Source organism: Corythoichthys intestinalis, chromosome 16 (assembly GCF_030265065.1).
Source record: "Corythoichthys intestinalis isolate RoL2023-P3 chromosome 16, ASM3026506v1, whole genome shotgun sequence".
NCBI lineage: Eukaryota > Metazoa > Chordata > Actinopteri > Syngnathiformes > Syngnathidae > Corythoichthys > Corythoichthys intestinalis.
The window spans coordinates 34316753-34332845 of record NC_080410.1 but is presented as its reverse complement, the minus strand read 5'-3'; the positions used below and the strand labels follow the sequence as shown (position 1 = coordinate 34332845).

General features: G+C 36.5%; 1 protein-coding gene across 1 annotated transcript in view; it reads left to right on the top strand.

Moving 5' to 3' along the window:
- The window catches only part of LOC130932172 (junction plakoglobin), a 107953-nt gene extending 93752 nt beyond the window's left edge, over positions 1–14201 (top strand). Inside the window, exons 14-18 of the mRNA XM_057861635.1 lie at positions 1061–1211; positions 1693–1814; positions 3623–3662; positions 6162–6301; positions 13087–14201. Coding sequence (XP_057717618.1) covers positions 1061–1211; positions 1693–1814; positions 3623–3662; positions 6162–6298 — 450 coding nt within the window. The 3' untranslated portion in view covers positions 6299–6301; positions 13087–14201. The remainder of the gene's footprint in view (positions 1–1060; positions 1212–1692; positions 1815–3622; positions 3663–6161; positions 6302–13086) is intronic.
- Positions 14202–16093: the final 1892 nt, after the last annotated feature.

The window sequence follows — 16093 nt, the reverse complement described above, 5'->3', positions numbered from 1 at the left end:
TTCCGGAGTATGACCCTAGCGTCATAAACATTTCATCTGTTCAACCCTTTCAATTTGAACCTGAGAGGAACATTATTGAGCATGACAGCGTTGTTGATATTTCACAAAACGAGCAGCAAAAGTAAAATGAACAGGATAGATGGGATGAGACGAGAGTAGGGAAAAAAAAACATTGTTCTGCCAAAATGTACTACACTAGCGAAACATTTACAAGAGGCTAATTTAACACCCAAAGTAGTACCGTGCGCTTTCAGCTTGTTTTGTTTAGATGCATACAGACAGAACATACTAAAGATACCTCAAGAAAATACTTAAACATACTAATGTCAAATAAGGGTGGTTTAAATATGCTACGTGACTGATGTGGTCAACAGATCAGCAATCTAAATTAAAGCATACCACAAGAAAACAATGGTTAAAAGTATGGGAGGGAAACACATGCAAAAAGTATTTTGAGGCAATGAAAATGTAATAAAAACTCAATAAAAACATGAATAGCAAGTACTCGCAGCTTTTAACCGATAAGCGCATGTCACGTCTCTTGTGACGAAGGAATTGGAGTAACCTGGTAGTGTTCGTCTGGTGACAGTGACAATCTACGTCATCATCCCGAGTGTCCACTGCGTGCTTAAAACATGGCGCCCTCCGTAGGTCAAAACACGTGCTAAATATTATAAGATTTTTAAATCAATGGCAATATTTTATGTGTTTCTAGTAACATATTTTAGTAAATGAGAACAATTGTGGCGTATTAGAGCCCACAAGTCTTTAAGTCCGAGGTTCCCTTTAACTCATTGCCTGCCATTGACAACGTTAGATGTCCATTTCATTTAAACTGTGACGACTAGCTGTGAATCCTCATCTTTCAGTGCAATTGATGGCGTCGTCCCCATTTGTTTGACTAAACACTTTTGTCATTCCACATGTTTTTTTTTCTTTGTGAGCAATATTCATGAATTTGAAATGGCGGGGGGGGGCTTTACAGACACAAAAGATTTGTACCCACCCAATATTTGCAATGATCATTCTTATTAGTCCAACTTGTGTATTGTATGTCCAGCTGCTGTACTCGTATGTGGAGAATGTGAAACGAGTAGCCGCAGGAGTTTTGTGTGAGTTAGCTCTTGACAAACAGTCTGCGGAACTCATCGATGCAGAGGGTGCGTCGGCGCCACTCATGGAATTACTGCACTCCAGCAATGAAGGAATCGGTATGTGTGTTGTTAAAAAAAAAAGTATATGTATTCTGTATATACAGTATAACTGTATATAACAAGTTCTTTAGATCCACCTATATTAAACTGCATGGAAGTGGTACTTTGCTGCCAATTTTAAATATACCGGTAGGCCTTCTTTTTATAGGAAGATAAAATATCTGTGACACAAAGCTGACGGTGTCATAAAATTGACATTTCATTCAGTTAACGGGAAAATGCTGTTGATGCTCACTCTGTCTCCCATGCATTTATTAGCTGATGAAACCCAAAACACTGCTCTTCAGAAGACTATGGTTTACGTCTGCAGCAAATTTGGATGTTTGCAGCTAATTTGGTTGTTTTTAGAGTTGTACAAAATGTATTCATAAAACTGGTGCTTATTCTTGCAACCCTATATTTTTGAAAGCAGCCCTCTTGAGCGAGGTTAACTTGACTTTCCATGTGGGCTAATTTAAACTTTGATATATCTCCACAGCCACCTACGCTGCAGCAGTGCTATTTCGGATTTCAGAGGACAAAAGCTCAGACTACAGGAAAAGAGTGTCAGTGGAGCTGACACACTCACTCTTCAAACATGACCCTGCTGCTTGGGAAATGGTGAGAATATATTTGTGTAGTGGTATCATAACACTATTGGAGTAGTTTTGTATATACTGTATGTATTTGTAAAACATAATTGATTGAAAAATTAATGGTACTGTATGTGGGGTTTATGAAAATCTGTGCTCGGCAACTGAAACGAACTTTGCAGAACAAAGAGAATACATCTAGTGACAGCAAAAGTGTATGGAAATCACGTTCAGGATAGCTCAAATTATTGCATTGTATTATTTTTTTGGTACATTGTACTGATAGTAGCTTTATTTATGTAAAACAAAATACTAAGACACTACACAGTTTCCAACAGTGATATCAACGTGTCAGGTTTAGATCCCTGAGCTAAAGGAGAGGCAATGTTTAAGTGACTAGCTCCATCTAGTGTCAAACCTAAGAAGTTCAACAGAATGTAGGCTGAAGTCAAGCTTCTTGTGCGGTCCATATTGAATATTTTCATAATTTGCTGAGGGCTGCAGGTGGCCCGTGGACTTTAATTTAGACACCGCTGATTTACAGAGTAAACGTTTGGGTAGAGCTTAAGGAAGAAATATTTCCCATCACTTTTTTACTATTTACTACGTATGTGAGAACCTGGTGCACCTTTGTACAGCAAAAACAACTAAATAATATATATATGTAGTTTATTTTGTGTGCATCATATGATATGTTTAAACACAGTTTTAATAATTTCACATACCACCAAGGCATATATTTTAGTCATCACATAATCTGAGCCAGAGACTGAGCTTGTTTGGAATATGTTTACAGCAGTGGTGCCCAAGTCCGGTCCCGGAGGGCCACTATCCAGCTTGTTTTCTATGTCTCCCTCCTTTAACACACTGGAATCAAATGATCAGCTCATCGGCAAGCTCTGCAGGAGCCTGGTATCGATCTGGATTACTGTAATTTTCGGACTAAAAGGCGCACCTGATTATAAGACGCTACCCACCAAATTTGACACGAAAACGGCATTTGTTCATAGATAAGATGCACTGGACTATAAGCCGCAGCTGTCCTCACTCTATTATGGGATAGTTACACCAAAAGATATTAACCGATAACACTTTATTTGACAGTGGCATCATAAGACTGTCACAAGAGCAAATGAACCACCATGCAGCCAATTGGTTCAAAGCTTCATTGCTTCACGAAGATTCATTTGGTCATCACTCTGCCTTGATAGAGACAGTCAACCTCTGCTGCCACCTGCTGTCAACACTGTTGTCATCCAACATGCCTGTTAGCATGCATTGCAGAGCCATGAGAATTAATTCATGCTTATGACAATCATTTTGTGTCATCTGGAAAATTATCTCACTTTTAAATGAATGTAAAAGATCCGAGCTGGACATTAAATGGAGTTAGTGACATATTTGCCGGATGACACTTGATGACATCTGTCATAAGCATTCATTTATGCCCATGATGATGATGATGATGGCCATGATGTCATAATTATGATGGTCTTCTGGCAGCGTTGCGACACCGCTGTCAAATAAAGTGTTGCCTATTAACCCAAATAAATAACAAATAAGACACAGTGGACTATAAGCTGCAGGATTCAAAATAAGGGAAAAAAATAATGGCTTATAGTCCGAAAATTATGGTATTTGATTCAGGTGTGTTGAAGGAGGGAGACATTGTTAACAAACTGGATGGGGCCTCTCGAAGACCTGACTTGGTCACCCCTGATTTACGGAGTCAAGTAGTGGCTGGAGCTCAACCCAGCAATTGATAGTCACTAATTTACGTATTCACCTTTCCATCTTTTTGGGAATGATAATTTATTATTTTGTTTTTCCTTCAAGGCTCACACAGTTCCTTTGGAGTCTTCATACTTGGCTGATGGTGAGTCCCAGATTTCACACTTTGAATATTTACTTTTGTCATGGTCATCTTTTTTAAACCCACAAACACATAACATACTTTCTTTAACCTAAGTTAAAATGGTTTTCCATCATCTTAAGTCAATATGTGCAACAAATTTTCATTGGAAATGGATTAGACGTCAAGCGGTGTCAGTCGAAGCCAATGAGTTCGATGTTCATTTAAAGAAGTTGAAAGAAAACTGCTATAATTTGTGCACGAAAGAGTTAACATAGACCTGTACTTCTCATATACGTAGAGGGCAATGCCATTGCATGTGACCTTGGGGAACATACTTCTTTGCTGTACATATTAAAGTGTAATTGCACATCATGGTGCCGTTATTTTCAGAGTGTGCCCAGTATTTTTTAACCAAACAAAAGCACACAGCAAAGAGCACTGGAGATATGAAGCGCTAAGACGAGGAAATATGACGAAGCGTATGTAGCGTTTGGCTTTGACTTTTAATACAGTGGAAGATGAGGAAAGACCAGGCTTTTTACTGTATCTAAAACTGTTTGCAGCAGACAGCAGGAAGCCAAATCAATTAAGACGCCACTTAGACATTAGTCCTTAACACATTGATAAGCCACTTGATTTTTTTCAGCAAAATCATGCCGAATATTGCCAACAATCGTCCCGCTTTGTCAGTGTTAGATCAGTAAACCAGTAACCACTGTTAGCATCATATAAGGTGGCTTACCAAGTTGCTCAGTGCAAAATAATCAGCAAAGGAGCTCATACTACCTGCAGCAAAAATAAAAATGAAAAGTTTTCCCTCTGTCCAATGATACTGTCATTTTTGTTCCATTAATTTTGTTTTTTTTAGTCATATCATTTGCCATATTGTCCTCATGAATTAGTTTGCCAATCAATTTGAATTTATTATTTTTATTGATTTTATTAATTTTATTTTTCAGTATCAAATGGTCAAAAATTGTACCTTGAGTGTATTTTGACAGTTTGGATGTGATTTAAATTTTTTTTTTAATTCAGGCAAAGTGATGTGCTTTAAGTCTTTTCTGTTACAAACAAAACAATGTTAATAAAGTTGTACTTTAGTGTAAGTTGATCAATATTACTTTTTTTCTTAAATATAAATAAAATGACACAATGTTATAAAGCGGTGTACTTATAATAATAATATTTTTATAGACAAATGATACTATTTACAGTGGCGGCAGAGTTGGGGGGGCGAAACGTTTACGTCTTCCTGGGGAGGGAGGTGTAACAGAAAATAATTGAGAAACACTGAAATAGACGCAATTTGCCAATCAATTTGAATTTATTATTTTTAATTTTAAATGATTTTATTAAATTGTATTTTTCAGTATCAAATGGTCAAAAAAGTGAGTGTATTTTTACAGTGTGGATGTGATTTAAAACAAATATTAATAATCCAGGCAAAGTGATGTGCTTTAAGTCTTTTCTGTTACAAACAAAAGAATGTAAATAAAGTTATACTTTAGTGTAAGTTGATCAATATTACTTTTTTTCTTACATATAAAAAAGGACACAATGTTATGCAGAGGTGTACTACTACTACTACTAATTTTATAGACAAATGATACTATTTACAGTGGCGGCAGAGAATTGGGGGAGGGTTGAAATGTTTACGTCTTCCTGGGGAGGGGGTGTAACAGAAAATAACTGAGAAACACTGAAATAGACACAATTTGCCAATCTATTTGAATGTATTATTTTTTTATTGATTTTATTAAATTTTATTTTTCAGTATCAAATGGTCAAAAATGTACCTTGAGTGTATTTTTACAGTTTGGATGTGATTTAAAAAAAAAAAAAAAAAAAAAAAAAATCCAGGCAAAGTCGTGTGCTTTAAGTCTTTTCTGTTACAAACGAAACAATGTAAGTAGTTATACTTTAGTGTAAGTTGATCAATATTACTTTCTTAAACATAGAAAAAGGACACAATTTTATGCAGAGGTGTACTTACAATAACAATAATTTTATAGAAAAATTATACTATTTGCAGTGGCGGCAGAGAGTTGGGGGGGCAAACGTTTACGTCTTCATGGGGAGGGGGGTTTTACAGAAAATAATTGAGAAACACTGAAATAGACGCACCTTCGTTTTCTGAAGCAAGTTCCTTGGTGAACTTTTAACATACATTTTGGAGCAATGAAGTCGGCTAATCAAACGGCCAATCAAAAGATTGGCATACAAGGTTAACCAGTCGTGTGATAGCTTAGCGTTGCCACAGCAACTTTATAATGTATAGACTTATACCCACTGTAACTATGTTTTTATCAAAGAAAGTACACATATCATATTATATTCCCATATAAAGTGTTGGCGGTGTTTATTATGGTTGTGGTAATAACGTCTACCTTGCAGCACCAAGTAGTAGTATCAGGTCACAGTATGTAAGTTTTGACATCAAAAGGCACTCCTGTTATTTTGTTCATCTGTGGTGAAAAATGTAGCATCTGTTATGTGGTTTCCTCTCTGTTCCACTTTTAGAGTTAGATGGGCCATATCCTGCCTATGGCTATACTGACCTGCCTCTTGACACGCTGCCGTTAGATCCTGACCTCCATGAGTCCTACATACCTGACATGACCTATGACCCAAGACAGAACTACCCTGAACCTCTCTAACAGGTAAAAATACAGATAATACAGCTTTATTCTTTTAATCGTGTCTCTGTTTACTGTCATGTTGAATGGAAAGAGTAGCAGTCAGTCACACCTATGTGCATGCAATTCAAACTTTTCACTTCATCTAATAATGTTTTTTTGGACTGTCAAAGCCAAATCATTTGATGGCTTCCAGAAATAACTAGTTAATCCCATTCAAGAAAAGGTGTTTCCCTTTTACAGCTCAATAGGTAACACTTTATCTGATGGTGGCGTCATAAGACTGTCATGAAAACTATCATAATAGAGATTAAGGTTGGGCTTCGAGCATCGAGCATAGATGGGATCCGGGAGTTCAATTTTTTAAATTTCGATTTCAAGTTTCGATGCCCTGACCGCCGACCGGAAAAAATACCTGTCGAACACCACGAAGAAGAAGCCACGTGGAGACTAGCTCTGTTATGAGCAAATCATATGAAGTGGCTAATTTAGCTTAGCACAAAAACGTGTTGCTTCACTTCACATAAATGACAACATAGTAAAAGAATAAACACACCGAAATGATATCAGACCCTCTGTTAAAACGTGGAAACGTACAGATATTGTTTTATCAAGGGTTCCCAAAGGTGTGTAGTGCAGAGGAGGTGAGGAGCGTCTGTACACCTCAAAGATTTTGTTTCCAACTAATGCGATTGGCTGGCAACCAGTTCAGGGTGTCCCCTGCCTACTGCCTGTAGTTGGCTGGGATAGGCTCCAGCACCTCCGCGACCCTCGTGAGGAAAAGCGGCATGGAAAATGATTGAATGTTCTTTTTGCTTGGTGCTTTCAGTAAGTTACCACTAGGGGAAGCCAAGCGCAATTAGCAAAACCAGAGAAAAACTGTAGAGTCTGGAGTTACAATAGTGACATCTTGTGGACGGATGAACAGTATATCGGTTGAGAAAGAAATCAAACTTAAAAAGTAGGCTAAAATCAAGGGATAGAACACTCCCCGCCTGTCAGCCCTTAACTAACTTGTTAGAAATACCTCCTGAAACAAACAATGCAATACAATAATCGCCTGCAGCATAAGACACTCTAAAACATAGGCAAAAGAATATATGTAAATGTTTTCTCCGTGAGCTTTTGAAAAATAAACATCTTTCTGAAAGTGCACTCCTGTAGAAAGAAATTTCATCATATTCTAGTTCAAAGACTGATATTTATATACAAGTTAAAAATAGCCCTGTAATAAATTCATAGCAAAGTTAATTGAGAGTTCATAAAATAAAATTTTAAAAAATCGAGGTTAAGAAATTGATATAAACTATGCAATTTTTTTTACCCTGCCTATTAATATAATCGGAATTGAGAATCGTTTGGAACCGGAATCGAAATGTGGAATCGGATTGTACTTATGTCCAATACTGTGTCAATGTTTACACTTGGTACAAGGGTATTTACTATATGGGTATTACACTTTATCAATTTAGCAGTGTGGATGTTCCAAACAAAGTTTCGTTGTGCTTTTGTAACAATGATGACAATAAATATTCAGAATCTGAAGCGGAACTCAAATTCAAACGATGCCCAACCCTAAGAATGACACTACGCTGTCATGAGCATTAATGACTGCAGTCATGGTTACTTAAAAGAATTGTGGCAAAAAAGTGACACTTAATATAATTGCATAGATTTTAGGTCAGGGGCGGGCAAACCGGTCCTCGAGGGCCGCAGTGGGTCCTGGTCTTTGTTCCAACTGATTCAGCACAGACAGTTTAACCAATGAGGTTTCAGTGTAAACAAGACGCACCTGACTGCAATCAACTGATTGCACTTGTAAGAAACCAGATTGGTGATGGACTGTCCTCATGACGGGTATGAACAAAAACCCGCACCCACTGCAGCCCTTTGTGGAATAGTTTGCCCACCGCTGTTTTAGGCGCTACAATTTTGATTAAAAAGTATTGAATACATTAACCTACTTTAAACAAAAAAAAAATAAGTACGTTAATAAAAGCAAAAGCTGAAATGTGTTTGATGTAGTAATAGACAACAAATGATGAGTTACAATACCAAAATATTTAGTACATCCTAGTCAATTTCATAAGGAAAGATAATTTATATTAACTAAGAATCAGGGCAAAAATAATTTACATTTACTAAATATCTGGGGGAAACTGGTTCATATTTACTGATAATCTAGGTGAAATTATCTATGTTAAATGTATGGGTGAAATCGATTTACATTTACTAAATATATGCATAAAAATAATTTGGATTAAGTAAATAAAGTAAGTTATATCAACTCATATTCTACCACATTGTTGCGTAATTCAATACATTTACACTGTTGTTCTTATTTTTCTGTACCTAAAATAATTGTTTAATTTAAAATTTTAATTTGTATGACAGGATTTTAATCTACCCAATAATATTGAGTGTCACTTTGGTGCCATAATTTTTCTGGGTCTAATTCACCCAATATCCTGACCAAAATTAAGTAAACTGTGGCATCAAGAAACATCAACAGATTTCAATGCATAAAACAGCAGTGGATAAACATTTATTTGTGTAAGATGTGTCAAGCCAATTACCGTAACAGGCCATAATTGCCACATATGACAATGCAGGAAAATTCAACATATTAACACTTCACTTTCAACAATTAACAAGGAAGGAGTGAGGCTTCTAGATGCTTGTGTTGGAAATAGTCTGGCAACTGGTGAATGTTTGCCCTGGGCTTAGAAAGCCTCTACTGATGAGCCACAGGTGTTGCTTGTTAGCCTCACCCCTGAGGAGACCGGTCCATCTCGCACCCGTGCAGCCTGCAAACACTGAGGCAGGCAAAAATGCTTAACATGACACAGGATCATAACACTTAGAGACACAAGTTTGCTCCCCCGTCACGGTGTCGGCGTGCTAGCATGCTATGATCGGGGGGTAAAATTGATCAATTTTCTGCAGTTTTAACTTTCCTGATAAAAATAACTTCTACTCACTGCTTTTGGGATAATTCTATAGAAAAAAAAAAACAAATTAGAATGCAATTAATAAATTATTAAAAATTGGTGAATTCAGCTCAGTGTGACTCTAAACTGCACTGTCTTTTTTATTACGTATAGTCTACTCTTATCAAGGGCTTAGGTTTGATCTCAATAATGGTAGGGACGATATAACAGCATAAGCTGCATGTACACTTTTTGCTGGGGACAGGACATTAATAAGACCAAACAGATTGGGTGAACGGCGGTCAGGGCTCCATTTCTCACCAATAAGAACCTAATTAATTGATAGGCTAAATGATTAATGCAAAATACATCTGTATTGACTTGTACTAACTTTCAAACTGCAAATTTTACTGAATAATGTCTTAATCTGATCATTTTTCGTAAATCTAGTCGAATATTTTTTTTCCATTTTGTTTTGGGTTTTAAAGGCTAGTTAACAGATAAACGCATCAGATTCTTCCACTTACTTTTAGTATATATTAGGGTTGTTCCGATAATGTTTTTTTTTGCTCCCGATCCGATCCCGATCGTTTTAGTTTGAGTATCTGCCGATCCCAATATTTCCCGATCCGATTGCTTTTTTTTGCTCCCGATTCAATTCCAATCATTCCCGATAATTTTTCCCGATCATATACATTTTGGCAATGCATTAAAAAAAAAATGAATAAAACTCGGACGAATACATACATTCAACATACAGTACATAAGTACTGTATTTGTTTATTATGACAATAAATCCTCAAGATGGCATTTACATTATTAACAATCTTTCTGTGAGAGGGATCGACGGATAGAAAGACTTGTGACTTTGTATATTGTGACTAAATATTGCCATCTAGTGTATTTGTTGAGCTTTCAGTAAATGATACTGCAGCCATTCAACCCAAATGCATGATGGGAAGTGGAACCATGACTGTGCGTAGTGCTGCCAATTGATATATCTTCTCTGCGTTGGGAAATAAGGTGTTAAGAAAAAGATCAATTGCCACCCTGCTTCCCCACGTTGCTTCCCACGATATTTCTAATCGTAGGGAGAGGGATTATAAGGCTTTAGCTTATTAAAAAAAAAAAAAGCTCCAAAGGCTGCCAAAATTCACTCAACTCATTGTACGCTGCCTTTCATCTATCTAAATGGGTAAAACGGCGTCATTACAGATTGAGCGAGACAATGCGTGAGTTGGTCGTGCAACGCATGCATTAATTGCGTTTAATATTTAACGTGATATATTTTTAAAAAATTAATTACCGCCGTTATCGGGATAAATTTGATAACCCTACCTTAAGCCTAAACTAAAGACTCTGGATGAGTGTAACATATTATGTCTGTAACGTTAAATACAATTAGAAAACGATTTCATTAAAAAAAAAAAAAAAATTTTTTTAAAGGCATGCCAGATATTATTTTGCCGATTGCGATTAGAGCTGTCCCGACTAGTCGACATAGTCGACGTCATCGATGACGTAAATCCGTCGACCAGCACAACATCCCGTCGACGGTTAATGAAGGGTTAAAAAAATATATGCGTGGAAAGTTAGAATGTCGGATGCTCTGTTTGCAAGCGGGGAAAGCGGCACAAAGCCAAAAAAAGCGCACCAGAGTGTCCAAAACATTGCCTTATTTCAAAGAAACAAAGGAGAGTACACTCTTCTGTCCTGTCTCTTCGATGCCAAGCTTGGCTGCACGTCGGCCGTGAATAAACACCTCAAGCGCCTTCACGCAGTTTGTAATTTTTTTTCTTTCATTTTTTTGTACACCAGAGGGTGCTGTCGCCTTACTAAATAATAATGTTTCATTGACAATGGGCCTATAAGTGCTATTAGTATTGTTCTTAATGCTAATTGAAAGGTTTATTTCATGTTATGGTTTATTTTATGGTATAGAAAATTATATAAGGTTAAAAGGTCATAAATATATACAGTATATACAGTAATTGCACTCAAGGGAGAGATTGTCAATGATAAGGTAATAAATTAAGGTAAAGGCAATTCATATAGGCAGTTCATTGATATATAAATAAGGTTTAAAAGGAAAAAGGTGAAAAGTTTTTGTTAATTTCTAATTGTGTGCACCGTAGCTCTTACAGTGTGTTTACATCAAGGATGGAATAAAAGTTGTAAACCATCACCATCTTTTCAATCGGGATGCTACACTAGTTAATTCTATCAGCATTTGAACTCATTGTTTATTTGTGATTTATTATTGTTATTTACGTGTTTATTTGTACTTTAATAAATAATTTGAGTGTTCCAATATGTTTTTTGTGAATTGATAAGCGTCAACAAAAATTTCATTGCTAAATTGGTAAAAAAAATAAAAAAAAAAAAATAAAAAATTAAATTATTAGATTAGTCGACTAATCGTAAAAATAGTCGGCTGACTAATCGGGAGAAAATTAGTCGTTTGGGACAGCCCTAATTGCGATACTTTGAAAATGACGTGATCGGACCCGATTGATCGGGACATCTCTAGTATATATTACCATTTGTTCTTATTAGGCCCATACATCTAAAAGTCGGTAACTTTTCACCTAAATCAGAAAAAAAATGGTGGTCAAGTCATCAGCCAATCAAACGTGCGTTTGAGGAAAAATAGCGGCTTCCTACCCAAGTTTTGCAGTTTAGCAAGTTTAGCAGGTCGGACTTTCAGTAGCAAAATTAGTGGTGTATTTCCCACCTACACAACATTGACATCTTTTTAAATTACTTACAGTGGCTGCTTCTGGTAAAAAAAAAAACAACTAATATTCCTCCTCATCGAAGCAGGCAGCACGTTGTCGATATGTATTTCTGTCGGGGCTGTGTGAGTGTAAGCGTATGTGTGTCGGGGGTGGGTCAAGTCATCAGCCAATCGAACGTGCGTTTGGGGGGGTGGACTGGCACATTCAGCAAGTGAAAAAGAGGTAAATATACAGTGGGGAGAACAAGTATTTGATAAACCGTCAATGGGAAAACCCGTTGGCAGTGTATCAAATACTTGTTCTCCCCACTGTAAGTCTGAACATAATGGAAATAATTCCTTTGATAATGGTAGGATCAATTTGTTACAACATATGGGAAGACAATCTAAATGACCTATATAACTGAACACGTTATATAATGCAAATAAGGTTGCTTAAAAGTTGGCGGGGACAATTGGAGCATTCTGTAAAGTTGGTAGTGTTTTGTCCCTACCGTCCCTATGCAAACCTACGCCCTTGACTCTTATTTATTTCATAAATATTTGTATTAAGCATGCTTAAGACAGATGTCATTAGGTCTCATCTGGCAAATTTTGTCACTAACTCCATTTACGGCCAGTCTGCATCTTTTACAGCCATTCAACAGTGACATAAAATTGTGGAGGATTGTGGAGGAATCATTGCTGTTTTGCCGAAAAGCATCATGAGAGATGTAGTTCTTAGAAAAATATAAAATGTTTGTATTTTCCATATATTTATTCACAATTAACCATCTAGTACATGTTTGTTCAATAGTAATCACTATCAAAATACAGCTTTGACAATATTTTTCAGAGCCGATCCGGAGTACATTCTGGGTAAAATATTTCTATTGCGAATGGTGTCAAAAACATAAGCAAATCCACCTGAGACGAGGAATTGATTCAAAACAAATTGGAATACGGAACAAAACAAACATTTTATAGTGCATCTAACGCATTTTAATGTTTTGCCAATTTTAGAATTATTTTGTTGAATTTGACTGAACCCGCCCAATGTGGCAACACGTGGGAGCCATTTTTTGATGCATCTTGTGTCCGTTTTACTGATCGACTGTCATTCGTGGCAATGCATGTTACAATGTTAGTTTTATTTCTTGCAGGAACATTAACCCAAGTCCAACTGTTAAAGGGGGTCAACAAATCAAAGAAAGAAAGGACTGGAGAAATTTGTGCTGGAGGAAAACTTCTGATGGTCTTAAGGACAAGGAGACTCAAGCCTCTTTAACCTTTTCTAAGGTGGAAGATAATCTATTTGGCAATCAAGAATTAAAGAAGAGAGATTATTAAAAGTGTTTATTGTTGGTGTAAATAACACAGTTGTTATTTTGTTATAACGTCTTACAGTGGGGTGAAAGTGTTACTGTTACACGGGTAACTTTTAACAGCAATCGCAAAGGTTTCATTGACAGTTTGGGGCGTGTGGGACAAGCAAGAGGTACAATACAACTGGTTTATAAGTAGCTAAATGTCAGAACAAAATGCAAGAATACTCCTCTTACGTTCAGTGAGACGTTCCAATTTAAGTTTTGGCTCATTAATGTTTCAACAATAAGTCTTTTTGGGGGGGGTTATTTTTCATTATTTTAGATTACTGATATCATGTAACACAAAAAAAACGTTTTTTTTTTTTTTTTTTAATTGATATTAATGCTAACAAATGCTACCCGTGTATCCCTGCAATCGTATAGTTGTCTACTCTGTGTATTTGAACTGTTCACACATCCCAGGGTGTCCATAAGTGGTTGTTGCATGGTAGTGTAATGTGCCTACATTGACCAAATGTTCACCTTTGCTTACTGAGAAAAAGACATGAGGGAAGTTAAATGTATTAGGTAGTATTTGGCTCAAATTATTTGAAATCAACTTGCTCACATTTTCATGGAGAACTAACATCAGTAGTAGCAGAGAGTGGTGGAGGAATTTAAAATCGAATTCACACTATATTAAAGATTCAGGCTGGAATTGGTTGGTCATTGGAGAACTTTTTTTTTTTCTGCTTCTTTCATCAGGGTAAAACGTGGTCGTAAGGTAGCTGTATTTGGTTACATTTCTAAAAAAAAAAAAAACAAACAAACAAAAAAAAAAAAACGCACAACTACAAATGACATCATTTTTATTCAAACCTTTTCACATCTGTTGTGCACCGAAATCTGAATACAGTTAAATGTCTTGATTTTGATGTACAATACATTTGGACTACTTGTCTATACAACACATTAATAGTTTTTCTCAATGCTACTAATTCTGTCCGAAAATGATGTCCCTAGTGCCAAATTCGCTGGTAAAGATGTGGAAGAACATACAAATTTTCAGTTAAAGAGATGGCTTGAATGTCGTGGGCTGAAAAAGACGGGAAAAAGAGCCGACCTGATCCAGAGGTAGCTTTTTTAGAGACACCTTTTTCTTGCGTGCATTGCCTTACGCCACTGACAATGACATTCTCCTGTTTCAACAATCTATCCTTTACCACCATATGCCCTGTCTTTATTATATATTATATCCTCTGGTTGTCTTACGTCTCTGACCGTTCTTGGGGGTAATTTACATTGCCATTTTTGTGTAGCGATCGCAAATGCCACTCTGTGACAGCCAATGAACACTTTTAATTTTTTCATTCATAACAAATCTTAATTCTATAAGTTATGTACACTTCCTCCTTAGTAAATTTTTTTTTCACAACAGAAAAGGTAACAACAGTGGCAGTCAAATAACATTTAAAATTTGTTCAGGTCATTCATTGTCAGACAGAAGCAACACGGCAAAATGCCACGCAAAAAAATAAGTAAAAATAACAAAGTGGCTTACCTCTTCGTCCTCTGTAGGACCATGCCCCCCCGACAAAATGTTTACTGCATATGAATGGCTTCACCTTGCTGGTGTTAAACTGGTCTTTTGACATCCGCACAAGTTGATCCATTGTTCACATTTTTTCATTTTTTATGGCTTCGGGAATTGAATGAAGAAAGCATCCTTCATATGTCGTAATGTCTAGAGTCGTTTCTACAAGTTCCATAGCAGCAGTGTTTACTCGGCATGTTCTTTTTTGAAAGATTACCGGCAGAAAAAAGTAATAACATGAGTTGTATGCGAAGGCGTGTCCATTTTGACCCAGCTTTGGTACGTTTCTCAGATCAAAAATTACATTCTCAAAACTACTTGTTCAATCCTCACAACATCGTTGTCTCATTTCGTTGAGAAAATTGCAGATGTTTTTGTGCATGCATGCAAATGATTTTGTACAATTCTCTGCTGTTTCCTACATTATCAGTTGCATCTGTCATGATGGTCAAAATGGATGATCATGGGTCTCTACTGAATGGTCTCACCCCCACAACATTTAGTCATTACTTCATTGCAAGTCTTTACATGCAAAATGGATGAACATGTCAGAATATGTCAACATGTGTTTGCTTATTTCTAAGCATTTTCGTTACTTATTTCAGTGTTTTTCAAACTTTTCTGAGTCACGGCACATTTTCACATTGGAAAAAAATCTCACGGCACACCACAACAAACCAAAAATGTTCCAAAATTACTTTCTGTCCAGCAGATTTAATTATAAAATAACTTCCCAATAGTTACACTTACTCAGTGTGAAACCTGAGCCTGTTTAGATGACTACAAAACCGATATCCTGTCAGGAATTGAAGAAAGACACACACAAAGCTCTTCTTGAGCACCGCTCAGTCTCTCTCTGTTTATAATTTTTATAGCAGTTAGGCTTGAAAAGCTCAGAATTATCAGACGGGGATTTTAGCAATGTCTTTTACCCCATCAGGGCCGAACATCTCGCTGACGATGGCTTTGCAGGGAAGTAGTATTAACCCTTTAACACCTAAGCCTATTTTGGCCGAATCTGCAAGCATTTGACGTTGCCTTTATATTTCAAAGAAAAAAATGTTCACAATGGCCAAGTTGGGTCCCTTTTTTAAGGACACCTTGAACTTCATGTCCAAACTGTTGTTTTCTTCACTGACCAATTATAATCCACATTTTGGATCCAAAAAGACAAAAGAAATTCCAAAATATTTTTTCAAAATTTTTAATGTTGATGTCCCATTGACAACCAAACATGCTCGACCAACCGTTTTGAAGCTTGATAATATT